Here is a 20,426-nt window from a genome sequence, read left to right as displayed (position 1 = left end):
GTCAGGTAGTGTCAGACATCTCCGTATATGGGTCGGCCTACATCAGTTATGCCCGAATATGGGACTATGCCGTCAGTCCTGTACGTGATGGTTATCTCTATGTATGGAGATCTGGGCAGAGGTTGCTGATGTCATACTCCGTACATATGGCACGTTTAGGTCTCTATGACGACTTGGCAGGTCTCCATCTATGGCGATCTCCATATATAGGCCTAGGCTAGTGCTGGCAAATATGCCCTGAATGGTTTCTACATACAGTATGCATACACATGCACATACTGTATACCCACACATCAGTTATCAGTAACAGGTATTTTTTTCAGATATTCAACAGTGAACGTGACTAAGTTGTCCCGGTTGCTTTATTTTCACATAATGTAGATATGATTTGGCTACATAGGCATTCAAGCATTGCGTCCTACATATAAGTTTGATTCAGTTAATAAAACTGTACTTCTGTTGTGAAAATGCAATAAGCATCATAACCACTTAAACCCTACTAGTGTAGGAGCCAAATGGGGTTTATATTTGTATTTGCAATAAGCATCGTAACCATTTAAACCCTATATACTTAGTGTAGGAGCCAAATGGCGTTTATATTTGTATTCGTGCACTGGATTGGATTATTGATTTGTGATAGTTGTAGGCACCGTATTGGCACTTTGATGATGGGAGTGTCTCTGTGGGTGTCCTCCAGCAGCTTACAAATAATGGTCCTCACCTGCTCACCTTAAGACTGGTTTGACCGTGGGGGTAGGGTGAGCTTGGAGAGATCGTTTTTGTTGACCGCATTTTGCTCACTGTTTCATTGATTTCTTTGCACATATTTATTGGAAGTTTGTACTGTAGTATTTGGTGACATTGAAGTAAAGCATTTTAAAATTGAGCTTTCGTTTGGACGGTAGTCCTTTTAGTTTGCGCGTCATACAAGTCTCCATATAATCTCTCAGGCTTAGCCTGCCGGCTGATCAATTTATTGGGGATCGCTATCAGCCACAACATAGTTCAAATCCATGAACGACAGCTACGTTATTTCTGTGAATTTATAATTTCTATACTAAATCTCTTCCCCCGTTGTGTTGCTGCGTGAGCTTGTACTGTAGATCAGCTATTTTCGGCAAATATCCTCTGCAGAATAGGGATGCTAGGGTTCAAGCGGCCAACAATACTGCCGCAAATGTCTTTGTTTTCATGGTGACTGTATTTTTATATGGGCTGTGATGCAATTATGGAACAACACAGCATGTTTCTGTGCTGCATTGATTTTATATTACTTCACCTGGAGGCTGCCGCAGAATGCAGAGCAGTGGGTTGGCCAGGGACAGGGGAGGGAAACCCTCTATTTCTATATTTAGCTATTTCATCAGTGATATACTGCGGCACCAGCCATAATCAATGGCTTATATACGTCACTAACCCAGGCTACCTCAGTTGCCTCCCTCCCTCACTCTGCCAAAAGAGAGACTGTGCCTGCCATCCCCTCAGTTGGAACCGAACCCACTCCCCAACAGGGCTCTTAAGAGAGATATCATCAGCTTACTGCAGACATCTACACACTAACACTACATCACTACCTCTTTGTCTTCCTCTGCTTGTAGACTCAGTCAATTATCATTTAAGAAACTGAGTAGGACTGGGTAATCAGCATGCTCCTTGTGACGTGTGATTTTACTATCTATAAAACATAGATAAACATATACAAGGCATGAGTCCCCCAAATTTCCTACAGATTCGGATTCAGTTTTGGTATACGGTATTTGTGAAGGAGACTTGAGTTATTCATGATGATAGGCCCCTCACCCACATGTATTAAGCCCCTTATGTCTGTTAGAATCTGGCAGTGTGAGAGGAGGATAATTAGGTGGCTTTTTAATGCCCTTTTGGGGCATATTGATGCTGTATTGGATGTGAATAGTATGTAGAAGGCGAGTGACATGCAAAAGAGGGGAGAGAGAGAGAGGGAGGAAAGCAAAGTATGTGCTTCAGACCACTGAGCCACAGAGAAGCCAATAATTGGATATTTGTGGCGTTTTCTGCTGACACTATAGCTCAGTGTGTGAAACTGAAGCGAGAGAACAAGCACCCACATACGGCTTCTCTCCTGGGGCCCCTATAAATATCCCTGCGTTGAAATGGACGCTCAGCAGTAGACTGTAAGAATCCATCATTAGCAGTTAGAAATTTGCCATTGGCACGAATCGCACGATTCATGGTTTCAGTGGGCTAGAGAAATTATGCGGATTCAGCTTCAGCCTTATTTGTCTTTCTTATCCGCCCCCATCCATTCAGTCTCTACTCCAATAAAGCGGAAATGATCTTTAAACGATCTTAAAGGGGAATAATATGTGTGGTTTGTGACAGTTTTCATAATCTGTTTCACGATGATGAAATATTAACGTTAGGGCTTCCCTCCCACTTTCTTTATGGACCAGCAAGGGAACTCAGCCAGTGAAGCGATTGGTTTAATGACATCCAGACCCCTCACTCAATTAGGATAAGAGCAGAGCACATTCATTGATTCAAATTGTACTTGTATGACTAATGCAGTAGCATGCATTGATTCTTGTTTCTTGGGAAAATTATTTTGCTTTTTTGGTAGTCGAGGCCAGGAGTTAGTTCATATCCACAGGTACACTACTCATACTCATTGGGCTGCCTTCCTTAGCTTCTCTTGGCTTCAAAACATAACTGTGGTACTTTGTACTTCTCTCTTCAAACATACATTTACAAGGCTTACTTACCTGCTGTGTTGTGGTGGCGGTTACATAGCATTATATGTTAATACGTAGGGCTTTTATAATGAAAGTTGCGTTGCTGCTTTCAATAGACTGTTGGTCAATGTTTGCTCATTAATGTTTGATCCCTATAACCCATGATTGTACTGGAAAGTTCTTAGATATAACATCATTGTATAAATATAATAGAATCCTCCATGGGATCTTAGTGAACAACCCTAGCCTGGGATCAATACAATTTTCGGGTTTCTGATTTGGAGCGAAATACATGTAGCTATCAGGTGGCCGTTACCACCGACCGGAACCACCTCTAGTTTAAAATTGGTTTAAATTGCTATAATCGTTGACTTTCTTTTGGTATAATAATCGTTTGGTATGTTCATCTTTCATTCTAACTCGTAGCGTGACTAGCGAGAATAAACTAATTGATTTGCATTATGTGGTTAACAAAAACAATGCGACACCAACCGGAACCAACCACCGGAAACACTTTTTTTTAGTTTAGAACGAATACCAGGCTTTCCTCCGTGGTGGAAAGTCTGGTGATGCGAGGTTGGAACAACCCTGGTTAAATAAGGGTTCAGATTATGATGACAACATGTGCTATTTGAGTCTATATGATCCCATGCAAAGGCCCCATCTCCCTACCACCCTAGCAGCCTGTATTATTTGAGCCTACCGTATGGAGAGCAGCATCACCACCAGGCCTCAACACAATTATAGGGTTGGAGTTGGCAGATATTGTAAAGCAGTTGGACGTACGTAGGCACCGGATGTCACTGGTTGTGCATATATGGTCTGATCCAAAATCCCTCTAATTGCAGGCTGTCACCACTACGTGCCACCCATGGCCCACACATGCAGTAATTAACTGTACACAATCACTTTTATTTCTAAAGATCTACACGCTACTAAGCTAGTACCCTCTAATTGAAACATCAAATGTCACGAGGTCTCTGAGCCCACCCAGTGAAAGTTGTGATGTTTCTCCCCTTTTATAACCTTCTATTCCTGCACCGTTCGGGATTAGACAACCAATGATCACACTACATCATGTCCCAGAATAGTTCACTAATGGTTGTGGTCTTTTCATTGTTTGTTCAGGCTATACCCCCAAAATGTGTCTTTCACAATAGTCAATAGTTTAATGGATTTCTACCTATCATGACACCACACAGTAAAGAAAGGATTATGGAATCCAGATGGGATGATTCATCATTATGATGGGATTTTACGGTTGTATTCATTTGATGAACTCATACTCAAATGCGTTGCAGGTATAAGATGATACTGTAGGCTTCTTTGATGATTTCTAAGGTTGACAGAGTTTTTCTATAGCCTTTGAGAGTGAGCTCTTGAGACACAGAAGGCATTGGGAAATTGTATGTCAGTTTCTCTCAAGTCCTCACAATAGAACGAGCGGATTCAATTGCCAATGCCACCCGTAAACTTGACCTTCAATGCGCCAACAGTTAATGATTTTGGATCCAATCGCAATTATATGAATTCATAATTGAATTCATGTGAAACATTTCTATTGTATTTGAAAGGTTGCAGAACTATTATCTAAACTGCTCTTACCAGAACTGGGCTGTTTGAAGCTGCCACCATGCTGTGCTCACAGTGGACTGTCTATAGCCAGACATGCCCCCCTCTGTGATCTGTGGACATGCAGTAAAGGGCAAAGCCTTGGAGTCACACATGTGCTTGGATAAACGATTGATACTTTTTTATAGGCTATATCAAGCAGGCATCAAGTCTGTCTTTGAATGCGCACCATTCATCTGTAATCAATAGCACAGCAGGCCTTTGAACAAGGTAGACGTTATGGTGCATGAGCCATGAGCTATTTATAGAGGTTCTTTTATTTTTTTATCTTAGTAATTTGACTACTGATGCTGTAAGGTGTTGTGTTTGGTGTGGAAAATGAATGCCCATGCCCTGTGTTCTTTAGTCAAGATGCACCCATACATGTGCACTCCATCTTTCAGGTCCATGTTCGAGTAACACGAGACATTCAGGTCAACATTCAAACACCCAAGACCTGATGTCAGATCTGCACTTTGTCTAAGTTACATAAACACTAAACTTCCGGTGTTCTTGGATGAAAGAGGATTCCTTTAATTTCCCCTGGCAACTCCACTGCCCTCGGGCTGTCCTGGGCTCATTTAGACAATGCATTCAGCCATAGCAGCGCTCCCACCCTCAGACCTTGCTACTGTAGAGATAGAGCTAGGCATTAGGTTCCACATCAGTGGGCAATAGCAAGCCACTGTCCACCCCGTGGCTCCTGACTCATCCCGTTTTTCCTCTGCTGACATTCCTATCAGCCCCTGCTCTTACAATGCGCACATCGCTTTGACATGCTTGTGAGTTGTCCAACAAATGAGGAACTTTTACATCTCGCCGAGCAGCTGATGAGTACTCGAGAAGAGTAAATGACTGTAGAAGGCTGGGAATAAAAAGCCATTTGAACTCTATGACCAAACAAATGCTCTTTCACCCCTTCAGTTTGCCCAATGGATTTTGTTTTGTTTGTTTGTACAGTGCCTTCTTTCCAAAAGTTCTGAAAGTATTCATTAAATATCCTATGATATATTTCTGGTATTTGCAGTATCATACCCACAATGCATCGTGCAAACAGCCAGAGCCAAGCAAAGCCAACCTAAATTCAGATTGTATGGACGTTTGTAATTCAAAACAAAACTGTACTGGGTTTTGTGATGTTCTATATGGTCAGAATCATCTATGTTTGTGTTAGTTTACAGGTTAAAAGAGTGACTTTGAGAGCTGTTTCACCGTACAATGTAAGTCAAGGTTGGAGCAACTATTTTTGATTTCTCACCCACCTTTGGAGTTGCATCATGGCTAAGTAACTACACAACCCAAACCTCTACCAAAGTGTCCTTGCCTTTAACTATAAGTTTATGGTTCAAATGATTGTGTTTAGTCCTTAGGTTAGAAATTGTTAAGTTTAGGTATAGGTTTGGTGTGGTTAAGGCTAGGTTAAGGATCTAAGAGGGTGGTTATGAAATTACATGACCTCAAACTCCCAGATAGTATAGCCTTCTACATATACTCCCAAAGAATTATAGAGATGTCATTATTGATGATAGCCTTGTAACAGCAAATTATAGAGCAAGAAAGTCAAAATGGCAAGCAAGTAAGAATGCCAAGCTTGACTTAAAATAAAATAACTTAACTGTAACAACAATAAAAGACTCAGGTCTGTTCAATTTATTTAATGAGTTCCTACCTTCCACTTCTAAGAATAACTGCTTTTGTTTTGTAGCAGACACATGTGGAGGTAGTTAATGTATTTGTTGGTTATGCTCAATCTCCTGGATCACAGATGCCCTCCAATGACTGATGCCCGCTGTGCTGTTGTGGTGCTTCATTCAGACTGGAGGTCTGATGTTTGCATAATATACATATGACTGTTAACGATCAGCCATGATCAGCTAATATTGAAATGTTTTACAGTAGGCTATGTTAACTCCACCTAACCCTTTGATGACAAGATCTAGCTTTGTGATTTTGGAAGAGAAAATTGTAGGAGACATACATCACTAGGACATGGTTTCCCTATCATTCCATTTTCCCATGCTCTGAGCTCACATTCCAAGTTGCTAGAATGCACCTGTGCACTATAACTGGGCTGAAGTCAGCAATGTTTACAAAAGGCAGAGCTTTCCCAAAATAGATTCAACATTTCCACAAAGCTAATGTCTCTTTCCAAGACAGCGATTCTTTCTCAGCCAGCACTTTCAGCTAAAAAGGTCAGGCGACTGAGCCGTGTCTGGACACTGGATGCGAGCCATGCATGTTGTTCCTCTCCCCAGTCAGCTGTGGGGGGTGTCTAATGAAGTTGAGGTGGGGTACATGGGTACAATGTAACGACCCCTTGCTGGTCGGTTTGAAAAGTGGCTTTTAGGGGGCGCTCGGGTGGGTCTCTTCTTGTTTTTAGAAGTAGCTGGCACAGTTAAGAAAGAAAAAGCAAGTGCGCTTCCTCTGGATGCCTTTGTGTTTAGGCATTGGGTGCTCAGCTATGAATATAACTAGATTCAAATACCACCAAAGTGGAAAAGGCGGCACTCCAAAATGAAGGATGCAAGACTGGCTCAGATAAACATTCTTATTTATTGGGAACGCTTCCCAATGCTTTTTCCACTTCGGTGGTATTTGAATCTAGCTGGCAAAGGTTGTTTGAAGTGTGGTCTTGGAAGCCGCAGCATTGCATCTTAACAGCTGCGTGGCTAACTTGGTTTCCTGGACAGTTTGTATGTTGGGGGTAGGGAAGGCAATAAGGCATTCATCTTGGAAAGTCATCTATGGAATCTTAGATTTAAGATGCTGTGGCATGCAGAGAATTTATGTGCTGTATTTTTGTCATACCAGTACAGCCCCTCTAATGTTGTTTTGGCTCAACTACGGGGCTGTGCTTTATTTGGAAGAATGTCAGATTTGATTTGAATTGTGCACATTTTATTATGTATCAATTATTTTGTTTATGTTATATTTGTTAGGTATTAGAATATATTACACTTTTTCTAATTAATCATAAAATATTGTTAATTATACGTCACACACACACACAGGCTGTTTAATTATATCCTATCTACAGCAGATCTGATATTCATTATTAGGTATGTCAACCTTCGTCAAATCAAATGCCATCTCAAGGACTAGGGACAATGCTGATGTAGTGTACAGTTGTAATTGTAATATATTTCTTATTTTACGATCCTAGTCTATGCAGCAGTTTTGATGAAGGCTTGCTAAGGGAATCTCCTCCTCTGCGGCTCCACCCCTTCACAAATGATGCATACGTATGAAAACAAAGAGGCGGGCTCTCCTCTCTCCACAGCAAGCGGCACTCTCCAGTGTTGCCATGTCGGCTTTTTATAAGCGACTTTGGGCTTGTTTTTCTGTAAAGTCGCTTGTAAATATTGGCAGTTTGCGGGTTGCAGTTTTTTGGTCCTTGTTTCTAAAGTGTTGCTTATTTTCGGCTTGCTGTGTAATGTTGTTTAAACCAGTGGTTCTCAAACATTTGCATGCCAAGGACCCCCAAATTAATATGTACCAGAATGTGTCTGCAGACCCCCATCTGAACATATTTTTATGCCAGGGACCCCCATACATGATTTGTGTTGTTAAGATGTTACAAAAAATATTCCACATTTTCCCTCTAGATTTGGGGGGAAATAGCCATAAAGTGATGTTGCTTCTTTTGGCCTTGTTTTCCTAGACCTGCTTGCTTATTTCTCTCGCAAAACCTGGCAACACTCGCACCCTCTACTTCTCTCATCAGGTTGCGTTGCGAGGCAGAACAGAATTGAACAGAGCGCAGCAGCACAGAGGAGCGCACTGTGCACAGCATCAGCAACGGATACTTTCACTGTACTCTTAATCTACTGATGATCCTAACTTTCACTCTACTCTTACTGGGATCGTTTACGCTTTTGTTCATCCAACTTTTCCAGTACCTTGTTGTAGGCGTGATGATGATGGTGGCTTCAATCATATAAGGACAAGTCGCGTGATAAACGCGCAACTTTTATTTATTCCCCGATGAGGAGGTGGCCTCGAGTTTTTGTAAAAGAAGTCGTTTTTTGCTCTCAACATGGGACGTGATGGGAGTGTTTTCTTGTAAAATGTGTAGATCGCGGTGCTCGATCTACACATTTATGTGCAGCTATTAAAAGACTGTGAGACAGTGAGAGACTTTGGGGCGGGAGTGGAACTGGATCCAAAATGGTCCAGAACGTAATTTTGGTGTTTTTTCGTAGGAGACTCAGCCAGAGGCCAGCCCCTGAAGAACTGGAGAGTCGAAACATCTTGAAGCGTGAGTAGCCCTGTTTAATTTAATCATCGATATTATTATTGGGATCTAATTAATAATAGCTGATCAGAGTTTTTAAAACAGTCCAAGAAATTTCAGAGTGGTTGGCCAAAAGTAAATTAGCCTATCCTTTAGATTTTAAATGTGTGGTGAGGTCATTAAAGTTAATTGGTGATGAAGACATTTATTTCACATAGATTTCTATCATTACTTGGTTCACATTTCCAAGCTTACTGTGATTTACAGTGAACTGTCAGTTACACCAGCTTATGTCCCGGAGTTCTTTAAATTACAAAAAGTTTTGTTTTCATTTTAGGGAAAAGGCTTGATCTGATATAAGAAACTACAGTAATGCAGATAATAGGCCTGATTTGATTGATTGAATACTTTATTAACAGCTTGCAAATAGTAGCCTACAGTGGTACGATTTTACCATGATGCTAAAATGATAATAACACAAACAGCCCCAAGGGCTCGTTTCCATTGTGGTCCTGTGTATTCAATTCATAAAGACAACAATATACAAGACATCATCAACACTGGGGGGTCATTTGTGGTGTTAAGCTTATACTTTTCTAGTTACAAATTGCAGACAGGTGCTCTTTTATTTTTGAAGGAGGGTCACACTTTTTGATGTCTGTTGGTAGGGCATTCCACATTTTGGTGGCATAGCAATAGAACGAATTTAACCCCATGTTTGCGCCGAAGCCTATTCATGACACTTCACATCCACAAAGTCAAAAAGTCAAATCTAGAATGCAGCACAGTCAACTCAGATCACATGGACCGATCATGACACTTTTACTGTGACTTCTTCATCTAAGAAGCTTGAAAGCCATTTTCTGGCTTTTTGTGGCTCTTTTTGCATATGTAGGTAAGTCAGACAGCCATGGCTCTAACTTCAGACATTGCACCTGTGAGCCTGACCCACAGCAGCTGTCTATTTTAGCTAATTTTATATAGCTCTCTCTGTCCCTTAGCACAGTCACATGTCAATGCAAAAGAACAAACTTTATTTAGGTTCCATCGCTATTAGGACACTTGAAGTCTGAGCTGCAGCCAGGGAATACAGATTAAACCTACATTGGATCCATGATGTGTTACCCCTTTACGTTCATAACTCAGAAGAACCACAGGCAGTGGAAGAACTCAACAATGGCATTACATTTAATCAGCTCAGGCTGACACTTTCCATCTCTTTAAGGTCAAGATAGTTGTTAGAAATACAGAGATTTAAAAACAAATTTAGCACCATCTTCCTCCTGCTCCATCTGATTAATACGAATCCTACTGTATACGAGCCTTAATCTGTCAATCTCCTTTGCACTCTCTCTCTCTCTCTGTGTCTCTCTCACGCACACATGCACGCACGCACGCACGCGCACACACACACACACACACACACACACACACACACGCACGCACGCACGCACGCACGCACGCACGCACGCACGCACGCACGCACGCACGCACGCACGCACGCACGCACGCACGCACGCACGCACGCACGCACGCACGCACGCACGCACGCACGCACGCACGCACGCACACACACACACACACACACACACACACACAAAGGCTTGAAGCCAACCCAAGTGTCCTGACTGTCCTGACCATAGTTCCAATCCACCTGTTCAAAGTATTTAGTACAAAGGGAGCGGAGGGGATCAATTGGCACAGATCGTCACAGACTGGATTCAGTGTTTGCTATTCGCTGTCCCAGCATCAAATCAAATCTTTTTGACGTGTGACAGAATACATTAGATTGTATAATCTGCTTATCATTATTATGACAGTGTGTGGTGTCCTGTTTGTCCTTGTACTGTCTGCTCTGTACTATTAAACTCTCAAGTGTTTTGATATAAAACCACTTGAGAATTTTGGTATTTGCTTACTTTGTTTAACACTTGGTGAAATGCTTCTGGTTCTGATTACTTGGCATTCTGCCTATGTGTGTTACACTTGTTTCGTTTCTGCATCACCATGGCAATGCACTCGTATCTCCAGAAAAGTTATATGTATGATGATATGCATTTCCTAATTTCCCATTTTCTGATATGTAACAGAAAGAAATGACCAGTCTGAACAGGAGGAGAGGAGAGAGATCAAACAGCGGCTCAATAGAAAGGTAAGGATTACTTTGTGAATCCTCGCAATAGGCTCTATGCACAGCAGCCATATTGGAAAGAAATGGTCCTCTTCTTACTTCCTTCACATGTGTTACCAATGATACTAATGAAGGCTCTGTTCCATTCTGGTCAGGGTTCTGATATCGTGCATGTTGGCTCACTAGAAACACTCCATTTTGGTTCCCAAATGGCCCCTTATGGTGGGTGTGTAACTCTGAGTGGTTCCATTTGTACACTCTCAGAGTTATGGGGGTCCTTGAAAATAAGACCAAATAAAACCACTGTGCTACACTAAATGGAACGGAGCCTTAATTAGTATTATTGGTAACACCTGTGAAGGAAGTAAGGAAGGGGCCCAATTCATTCCCAATATGGCTGCTGTGCATGGAGCCTATTCAATCACTTGCAGACAGTGACCCATGCACACTCACACCTGCACATTTACACTGAAGCTGCAACTCAAATGCTCCGAAACACATGCAAACCTCAGTATATTACTGAGTAGAGTTCAACCTCAATGTACATACAGCCTGGTATAGTTCAAAACTGAATATAAAACCTCAATATGCATGATATGGTTGAAACCTCAATATACAGCCTGGCATAGTTGAAACCTCAATATACATTCTGATCTAGTTCATACCTCAATATACATTTTGGTATAGTTCAAACCTCTAAATACTTTTTGCTATAGTTCAGACCTCTATATACACCCTGGCATCTGGTATCGTTCAAATCTCTTTAGGGATTCTGGTATAGTTCAAACCTCATACAATGATAAAGGTCGTGCACACTGTCTAGGACTGGAAAAAATGTATTATATTAAAATGAGCTGATGTTTCAGTCCATAGATCAGGACAAACATGATTGTCCCTGAGATCAGATTGTCCCTGATCCCATGATCTGCCTTTTACATTTTATAGTTCAAACCTCAAACTTGATTCTGAATCTTCTGGTATAATATTATTTATTTTACACTTTATATTAGTTGTATTAGTTTGACCATAACTGCTTTTTAACTTAAATGATATACAGGGTTTGACTTTACAGCAATCTCTTATAGCGCCATTTGCATCTGTTTTTCATTTTCCTAGCTTAACCAGAGGCCAACAGTGGACGAGCTGCGGGACAGAAAGATCCTCATTCGTTTCAGTGATTATGTGGAGGTTGCCAAAGCTCAGGACTATGACCGACGGGCTGACAAGCCCTGGACTAGACTGTCCGCTTCTGACAAGGTACACTCACAAGACACCTCTGCGTTGCCTCTCTGTTTTGAGGTCAGGCTATTGTCCCAGAAAATACTTTTTTTGTGATATACTATGAGCACTATATACCACGTGAAGCAGCGGCTGAAATTGTTCTATTTACTGATGGCTTCATTTTTATGGTATGTTGATGCTACTGTATGTCACTGACATTTTGCTCAATTGAAACTCTGAAAAGCTGGCCTATTTCTCTTATAAGCCTCAGATGTTTTGTCAATTTTTCATTGGATATATAATTCATGCTCGTTTTCATTTGAATAGCTTTGCCACCTGAGCACCACCATTTACATATAATGGGACACACCTGTGCTCATGCTTGTTGTGGCTGTTGTTTTTTTGTTCTACAGGCAGCAATCAGGAAGGAGCTGAACGAGTTCAAAAGTAATGAGATGGAAGTTCATACTTCCAGTAAACACCTGACAAGGTCAGTGGCTATGACTGGGATGGGACTTTTTGTTTGGTGTTCGTTGATTACTGTAAGGGTCAAGGCAAGAGTGTGTCATAAAAGGCAAATAATTGTAGCCACAGTAGGAAGCAATAGAAATAAGACAGGTTGTTTTGCAAGCATTTCAGCATGTGGTCTTTCATCAGGGTCAAGCTCAAAGTGTGCAAAGAATATTTAATATAGAATATTCTACACCTTCAGATCAGTGCGTACGCACAGTGTAAGGTTTGGTCAGATTTAGCTACATTTAGCCCTCTGGAGATAAGAAAGCTGCAGCCTTTTGCTCCACCCTTCAAATATGAAGAATGTGTGCACAGATTTAGCTTACGTTTTGCTTACGCTACATGTTACCTCTCTATAAGGAGCTAAAAAGAGGAGTGCTGTGAATTAGTATATATTCAAGACAGGGGTGTCAAACTCATTTAGGTCACGGGCCAGACTGGGCAAAATGCAACTTCCATGTGGGCTGGACCCAGAATAGGCTGGAGAAGTTGTGCACGTACATGTGCGCATGTGCCCCCTATAGATTTTTTGTTTGTTATTTCAACCTACTCTCATGTGTCTCTCTGCTATTAATGCAAAAATATATATTTAACTTTACAAACTTTTTCTTACGACTACCTAAGTTGGTAACACCCTGAAGATGGTTGTGGGGCCGCTACGCATGGGTTGTATCCCTGTCAGAGTTTTTAAATTCATTTCAATGTTGAAATAGCATTCTGAATATAGGCTTTTTAACTATTTCACCAGAAGAGTGCCTTGGTTTTTTCCTTTGTTGCACTACCTAAGTTTCTTCGAGTAACCTTTTACTGGGTGCACGGTCTAGAAAAGTTATTTAACACTCAGAGAGATTATCATTTACCAGCACTCTCTGAAATATCCTTCAGGCACTTTTATTTAATTGGCACAGGCAGCATACAAAACAACGGTTGTGTTTTGGCCCAAAGCCTTCTTCAGCTTTCCAGTCAAGTACAGTAACTATAACACTGAAGAACGCTTTACGATCAAATGTGTACATTGTTCTGCACTGTGAATTACTGCCAACACAAGGCTGAAGAAAAGCCAAAGCTTAAGAGCTCTGTCCATTCCTCAATCAATAGGATTTCGGTTGTGAAATCGGACAAAATTATTATTTCAGTCAACGACACTCACAAATTCTCTTATTTTCCTCTTATTTGGCAGGTTCCACAGGCCATAGCAAGTGTTTCTTCTGTGAAGAGTTGCTGATGTCTGGTTCTGTCAAAGAAGACCTTGCATGGAGTCTTCCAGTGCCCTAGCCCACAGTCCCTGGGTGTCCTGATATTTGGGTGCAGTGAACCACGGAGGCTATGTCTCCAGATTCGGAGCTGCTGGAAGAGGGAGGTGCATGCAGCTCCCCTTAACGCTCAGAGGAACATCTCCTTACCTTTTTTCCACCCATTCAGAGGAGCAGGAGCTACATGGTCATGTCCACCATAGAAAAAATAAAGACTTCTTTTTTTTTTAACTGACTCTTTTGAAAGATGGCCTTTTTGATGGAAGTGAAGAAAATGTGCATGTGACCGACTATCTGTCCCACTCCAGTACCATTAGTCACATCCCAAGATGTGTTTGGGTTTCACTGATTGAGTTGATTCAGTTTCATATTGATTGTGTACATGTTCTTCAATGGAAAAACCATGTCTGTGTAGAAGACAAAAAAAAAATCGATTTGTAAGCACTATTTATTGTCTGCACAATACAGGTTTTGAATTTGTAAGAAATCTTGTTTGTGTATGGTATGATTTTAATGGGGTTTCTAAATTACATGTGACATCATTCTGACAGACAAAAACAGATGTACATGTAGTGATACATTAATAAAGATCAGATTTAAGTTGATATTTACACCACAGATTTTAATATATATATATATATATATATATATATATATATATATATATATATATATATATATATATATATATATATATATATATATATATATATATGTATATATATATAATCATACTTTTTGTTACCTTAAATGATAAGACAAATTATCTCAATACAAAGGATTACCTTTTATGTACTATTAGAGGTTCGACCGGTTCCGCGGCCCTCACATCTAGAGTTCAGGCTGTCCCTCACACCTACGTTGTATGTTTCCAGTTACAGTATATAGTTGACATCACCGTACTGTACATGTTGATTCAGATAGTCCAGCCTGGCACTGTGTAGAAACAGATGGCAGGCTTAGTGTAAGTCACACTGTACAGTAACTGACATCAGGACCCCTCGCTGACTGGAGTAATGAGTTGATTGGTTACAGGCTGGACGTCCTATAGGGCTCGTGGGCAGTGAGCCCCAAAACAGAGTCTGAATCACGGATGTGTGGGAGGAAAGGATGCTCTCATGGGCGTGGGTGGGATATCCTGACTTCCGGGTGATCCTCACACTTCTAGCCAAGAGTAAGCACCTGAGCGCACACACACACACACACACACACACACACACACCCCTACTGTACACACTTTTCAATATGTGGATTTTAGGCTGCTGTAATCACGAATGTATTGCCTAACGGTATGTGCCAATATAAGAAAAGCATGCACACTGACAAAATCCATGGAGAGGCTCTTCAATAGAAAATGTATTTACATCGTGAAATACAATATATTATTATACCACTTTCTCATTTACATATTGTCAGTGCATACTGGTGAAAGGAAAATATGAACAGCACATCATTCAGCAATATCTACCGCAGTCAATTGCAGTACTGTTCTACACACACACACACACACACACACAATAGTATCAGTATCGGCAATAATTTTAAGCAAACAGACTATGAACAAGAGATCACAAACAGATCACACGTGTTTGCATTTCAACCATGGATGTTAGATCAAGATACAAGATTTGTATTGTTACATCCCTATAGAGTTACACAAGAGTTCCATTTTTTGTTTCCTCGACATTGTTGCAACAAGACAAATTAAAAAGAATAGCAATAAAGTAACGAGAATAAAATAACTAAATATACTAAAATCCTAGCACACTGTGTACCTTTATTAGGCAATGGATATCTTTGGGGAGCTTAGCTTTTTAAATTGTGCCCCATTGAATATCTTCATGCTGTATCGGTCACTTACAGGTGTATATGCTACTTAAGATGGCAGAGCCAAAGATTTTAAAACAGAGGTTCTCTGATAGGGACATTTTAGCCTTGAGCCTTTTTTGGAACATAGTGAAGCTTGGGATAGAATCAAGTGCATTTCATGTGACAATACCGCCATCTAGTGCTAACACTCAGTACATGAGTTATCTTGGACTAGGGCTAAAAATAATGAAGTGAGCTGCAGTAAGAAAATGTTACTATTTTTGTATTGAACCAAGGGATAGATATTACAGCTAAATGTATCTTTATGTATCACATCCATCCTTCAGTATCACACTTTTGTACTTCAGCAGAACACAATTGTCACGTTATAACACAATGTCACAAGTTATGTTGAATGACAGTAGCTTTGTCTCTAGCTCGTCTTCAGATGAGCCCTCCAGCAGCCTCTCTAGTCATCTCGTCATTATCTTTAAATTTGACATGCCATACAGTAGGTTAGGACTGCAACACAGATCATTTGCTAGGGAGGAAAGACTGGCCAAAAGAAAAGCAAGGTATTGGGTTTATGTTGAGTGTCAGCAACAGAATATGATATACAGTAATAAAGCTGGGTGGATGACACTTTAAGTTAAGTTAAGTTAACATTAAGTTGCAGTATTACACTGCAGGTAATGTTTTATTGCACTGTAGTTAGGGTACAGTTCATCTGCTTCACGTTTGAGGCACTTGAGTCAAGACAAAATCAAGACTGTACATGATGACGTAGTGCAATGGGTGCAAGTAGGCTAAAAGAAAAAAATAGTTTGAGACAGAAAGGGAGAACTTTTAAACGTGTTATTATTGCATAGCCTACTACTAGTAGCGAACATCTTATTCTACCTAAATTATTTTTCTGCTAGTGATAATAGTTCATAGGGTCATTAATGTTATTGCCATAGGAATTACATGTAATGATGGGCCATAATTATATCTGTCATTCAGGGTAACATAATATAGTAATATTGTCATATAATATAACACTAGTATTTTATATTAAAATACAATAAATTTGTTTTGATGGCTCAGAGAGATTAAAAACAAATCTCAAGTTTCATTGATTTTTTTCAGTGCTGTAAGGCAGGTCGTTTTTGTATCAAACCTGAAACCTGAATGTTTGAGTTGTACACATGCCACTAATGAACAGCAGATGTGGGTTCAGTGCCTTGCTCAAGGACACTTGAGCAAGTCCCATCACTGCTGCTGTGTAAACAACACACTGCTGCTGTGTAAAAGGACATGGTGGATATTTTTGTACAGAAGCGGCTCTCATGTTCAGTTCAAAGCATGCCATGTGACCATTATTCAGCTGCAGTGAGTAAGGCAAATGGGAGAATGTTGTTTGAAGAGCCAAATGTGGCAACCTGCCAGAAACTTCTTTGGAATCTTGGCACTTGTCTGAGTGGAAACTGTTCACAGAAAGGTCAACACTGTCTGGAATCTAAGGAAGCCAGCTGACCTGAAACCAGTCACAGAGGTGACCCAATATTGCTCCCTATATCCATGTGAGCCCCTGACCAAAACAAAGCAGGCTTGGGCCAGCTCCTGTGGGTCATGTCACTCAATCTAGTGCATGCTAGGACTTTTAAGATGATAGTATGTACTGTTAGAATGTTGGGGCATTAAATATTACATTTTGACATTTTTTTCAGCATTCACACAAAACACATTGACTCTGAACCATTTTGTGTGTGTGTATGTGTGTGTGTGTGTGTGTGTGTACTACTGTTTCAGCAACAAGCCAATAAAAAGCCTTATACTGTGGACAGCGTTACCCAGTGGCTTTAACTACATGTACATATTTGAAAACACAATTATACATTTTCTCAAAGTTGCAAATGTTAAAGCCAAACATATCTAAATAATGACAAGGCACAATTCCCACTTACATTTTGCAATCATATTCATTAGACAGGGCGGTCCCATGTGGCCACTCATGTAAAGTGCAGCAAGCTATCCTCAATCTCTCTTGGCACGGTCACCTTGTAGCTATGGCACGAAAGCTTATAATTACGCCCATCATTATTGTCCCAGTAGGTGCACCCTTCCACTTCATAGCAGATGGCAAACTCCAAAACAGCACCAGGCTGCAAGATGAAGGGCGGGACAGGAAGACGAAAACAGAAGATATCAGTGTCTGGTGAGTCAGGTTCCCCCCGGCATATAGTTGATACCCAGGATGCCATTGTGTCTGTGCAGGTCCGCCAATTGGTGAAAGAGTATTGCACTCTGACCTTTTTCTCAAAAGCTAAATTAAGCACTTGTATAGTGCCTGATATCCCCAGCTCTGAGCATTGGACCTGTTCTAGGCACACCCTCTGGCTCTGGACGCACTTCAAGAAGTCAGACTGAGCTCCCTTATTGTCGCAGAAGCAAGGCTTGAAGTGCGGCAGGGACAGCTCCAATGACTTTCCAAAGGCCAGCTCAGAGCTCATCAGTAATCTGTACTTGACATATGGGGGTATCTGGGGTCTTTCGCCGACTTTGAAGACCTTAACTTCCTCTAGTTCGAGGCCCATGGAGTCCACAAAGCGTACCTTAGCCTCCCTCTTCCTCTCTGTGGATGAAGGAAGAGACTGGGCCCGTCTCCTGATGATAGGACTAGTGGGTGGATCGCTTGACAAGCTGCGCCTTAACTCAGGGCTCTTTGCAGGAGAAGGAACTATGGGACTTGGAGGGCGGATCCGGACTGTGGTTTTGGCAGGTTGAGGTTTGGGATTATAAATGTCCGTCAGACGGATAGTGGTTTTTCCAGTGCTAGATGCACTGCTGAATCCACTGATGAACTGAGAAGGATGTGTCCTGGACTTCCCAGTTGAAGGCCTCCCCTGCCGTCCTCCAAAAGCCCCAGCCATGTTTATAACACCTGCATGAATAAGATTACTTGTTAAGAGAAACAAACTAACCATGACATAATCAATCAGACTTCAACGCAGCATGTACATGTACAATTTTGACATACACTAATAAATGTTAGTCAATGCAACAGATTTTTTTTACAGTGGGTTAAAACATTATTCCTATTAATCTTGCAGGGGCCAAACTACTCCCAAACCTTAATGTTGTTGCAATCCCAGCTGTGACCATATAACTGTAAAAATCCCAGCTCTGCAAAAGACATCGGCTGTAACTGAGATGATGTTGACCTAAACACTGATAGAGGGACTACAGAGCTACTGCACTTATTTTTGATGAGCGACTCGTTCAGTGATGGAAGTGGGTGGACCCACTCTTTGAGCTCAGCGTTTGACATTTAACATGAGACCCTAACTGAGGTTAAGTGTAGTGTGAATATTTATAGCAGATTCTGGAGCTGCTATGCTTTATATTTATTATTTCCAAAAGGATCCCTTAAGTTGAAAGGTTAGGTTAGGCCATAGATAGCTGGTAGCATGGTATAGGGCACCTTAGCATTCATATAGTTGTTGGGTAGAGTAGGTTAAAAGCCCCCCTTGGGGTAAAAGGCCCCCAGGCTGTAGCCTATAAAAAACAGCAAAACAATGCGCCACATGTTATTTTAAGAGATGTCCATGGCTCCCACAATACTCCTTCTTAATGTTATGAAAAGGCTTTGACTTTTACAGTTGCCAGTTTTGAATTGCAGCCACCTGTAGGTAGCCTACTCTTTTAGAGCAGTTTTGAAGGAGAGTAGGGTTTTACACTCTTTCACGGCTTTTGGTAGGGCATTCCACATTTTTGTGGCATAGCAGGAGAACAAATTCAAACCCTTGTTAGTGCCAAATCTGGGTTGAACGTGATCAGTGGAGCTACCTCTGGTGTTATGATTGTGAACTTCATTTACGTTTTTGAAGTACTTTGACAGGTACATGGGTGTCTTATCGGTGTCAGGCCCATTGCAAGTTGCTGTACTCTGTCCTCAACCCTGAGCCATCCGACCCTAGAAAAGGGAGCAGGGGTTAGATGAGTCATAGATGTAAGGCCAAGAAGTAGCCATATCAGTTTGTTTTGAGATGTCTGGAGCCTGCATGCATAGTCGAAGTATCCTTGGATGAGTGCTCCTGTTAGAGTCCTCAAAGTTTTCTTACTGAGAGATCCTATACAAAAAAACGTGTTCTTTGGTTGACTTTTTTGATTACTCTTGTTGCCATCTTATCACTGGAAAGATTTGCTTCTAAAATGGAACCTACAGTATAGGTAATTTCCTCTTTTCTTGCAATAACATTGTCACCCACTTTGATTGTGAAACCGTCGGCCTTGCCGAGGTTAAATTTAGACCCAAAGAGATTGGATTCAGTTTTTCCCAGGTGTAATGATAGTTTGTTATCAGTGAGCCAGGTGCAGATTCTACCGAGTTCAGAGCTAAGGGCTTTTTCAACCTGCAACTTGTCCCTGTCCGACACCAGCAGAGCCGAGTCATCTGCGAACAGGCTCAAGTTGCAGTCAAAAGCTGATGTCATGTTGTTTACATATATTAGGAACAGTAAATGCCCTCATATGCTTCCTTGCGGAACGCCACAGCTCACTAGGAGGGGGGGGGGGGGGGGGGGGGGGCAGGGTACCGTTCACCTCCACCACCTGTTCTCTCCCCTCCAAATAGGATTGCATCCAGCTCACTGATGTGCTATCAAAACAATTTATTTATGAATCAAAATCGAGTGATGGCAACACTAGGAGGCTCTAGGCACTGTGGGTTGCCTCCTTCGTCTGACCAGAAGCGAGCATTCTTCTGTGCGTTGTGTTGTCGTCGTTGCTGCTGGGCACAAACATCTCATTCTATCTTGATGGATTAAACCCTCCTTGCAGGTTTTACCGCAGTCTGTAGATTTTGGGTTCTCCCTCACGGAAGCAGTGGTTTGGGCTGCCAACCCTTCCGGGTCGCCATCTCTCCGGTCGTCCTCTGTCTCTCCAGATGTCCACTCTTCGTG

At 41.4% G+C, this 20,426-nt stretch overlaps 2 protein-coding genes across 2 annotated transcripts in view; one reads left to right on the top strand and one right to left on the bottom strand.

Moving 5' to 3' along the window:
• Window positions 1-13,970, top strand: part of phactr3b (phosphatase and actin regulator 3b) — a gene marked incomplete at its 5' end in the record, with an annotated part of 41,789 nt that extends 27,819 nt beyond the window's left edge. The window contains 5 exons of the mRNA XM_084061807.1: window positions 8,525-8,580; window positions 10,647-10,708; window positions 11,804-11,944; window positions 12,322-12,398; window positions 13,602-13,970. Of these exons, the coding sequence (XP_083917933.1) occupies window positions 8,525-8,580; window positions 10,647-10,708; window positions 11,804-11,944; window positions 12,322-12,398; window positions 13,602-13,617 (352 nt within the window). The 3' untranslated portion in view covers window positions 13,618-13,970. The remainder of the gene's footprint in view (window positions 1-8,524; window positions 8,581-10,646; window positions 10,709-11,803; window positions 11,945-12,321; window positions 12,399-13,601) is intronic.
• A 1,101-nt stretch (window positions 13,971-15,071) lies between these two features.
• Window positions 15,072-19,990, bottom strand: ppp1r3db (protein phosphatase 1, regulatory subunit 3Db). The gene is made up of 2 exons (XM_084061573.1): window positions 18,596-19,990; window positions 15,072-18,406 (listed from the first exon to the last, which is right to left on the bottom strand). The coding sequence occupies exon 2, from the start codon at window positions 18,393-18,395 to the stop codon at window positions 17,475-17,477; it is 921 nt and encodes a 306-aa protein (XP_083917699.1). The 5' UTR covers window positions 18,396-18,406; window positions 18,596-19,990; the 3' UTR covers window positions 15,072-17,474.
• Between the last annotated feature and the right edge of the window lie 436 nt (window positions 19,991-20,426).

This window comes from Gymnoscopelus microlampas (assembly GCF_963454915.1).
Source record: "Gymnoscopelus microlampas genome assembly, chromosome: 7".
NCBI lineage: Eukaryota > Metazoa > Chordata > Actinopteri > Myctophiformes > Myctophidae > Gymnoscopelus > Gymnoscopelus microlampas.
The sequence above is the reverse complement of the archived record's forward strand: the minus strand, read 5'-3'. Positions and strand labels throughout refer to the sequence as shown.

Coding starts and splice junctions, on each gene's coding strand:
- ppp1r3db (XM_084061573.1), bottom strand. CDS start 18,395: ATGGCTGGGGCTTTTGGAGGACGGCAGGGGAGGCCTTCAACTGGGAAG.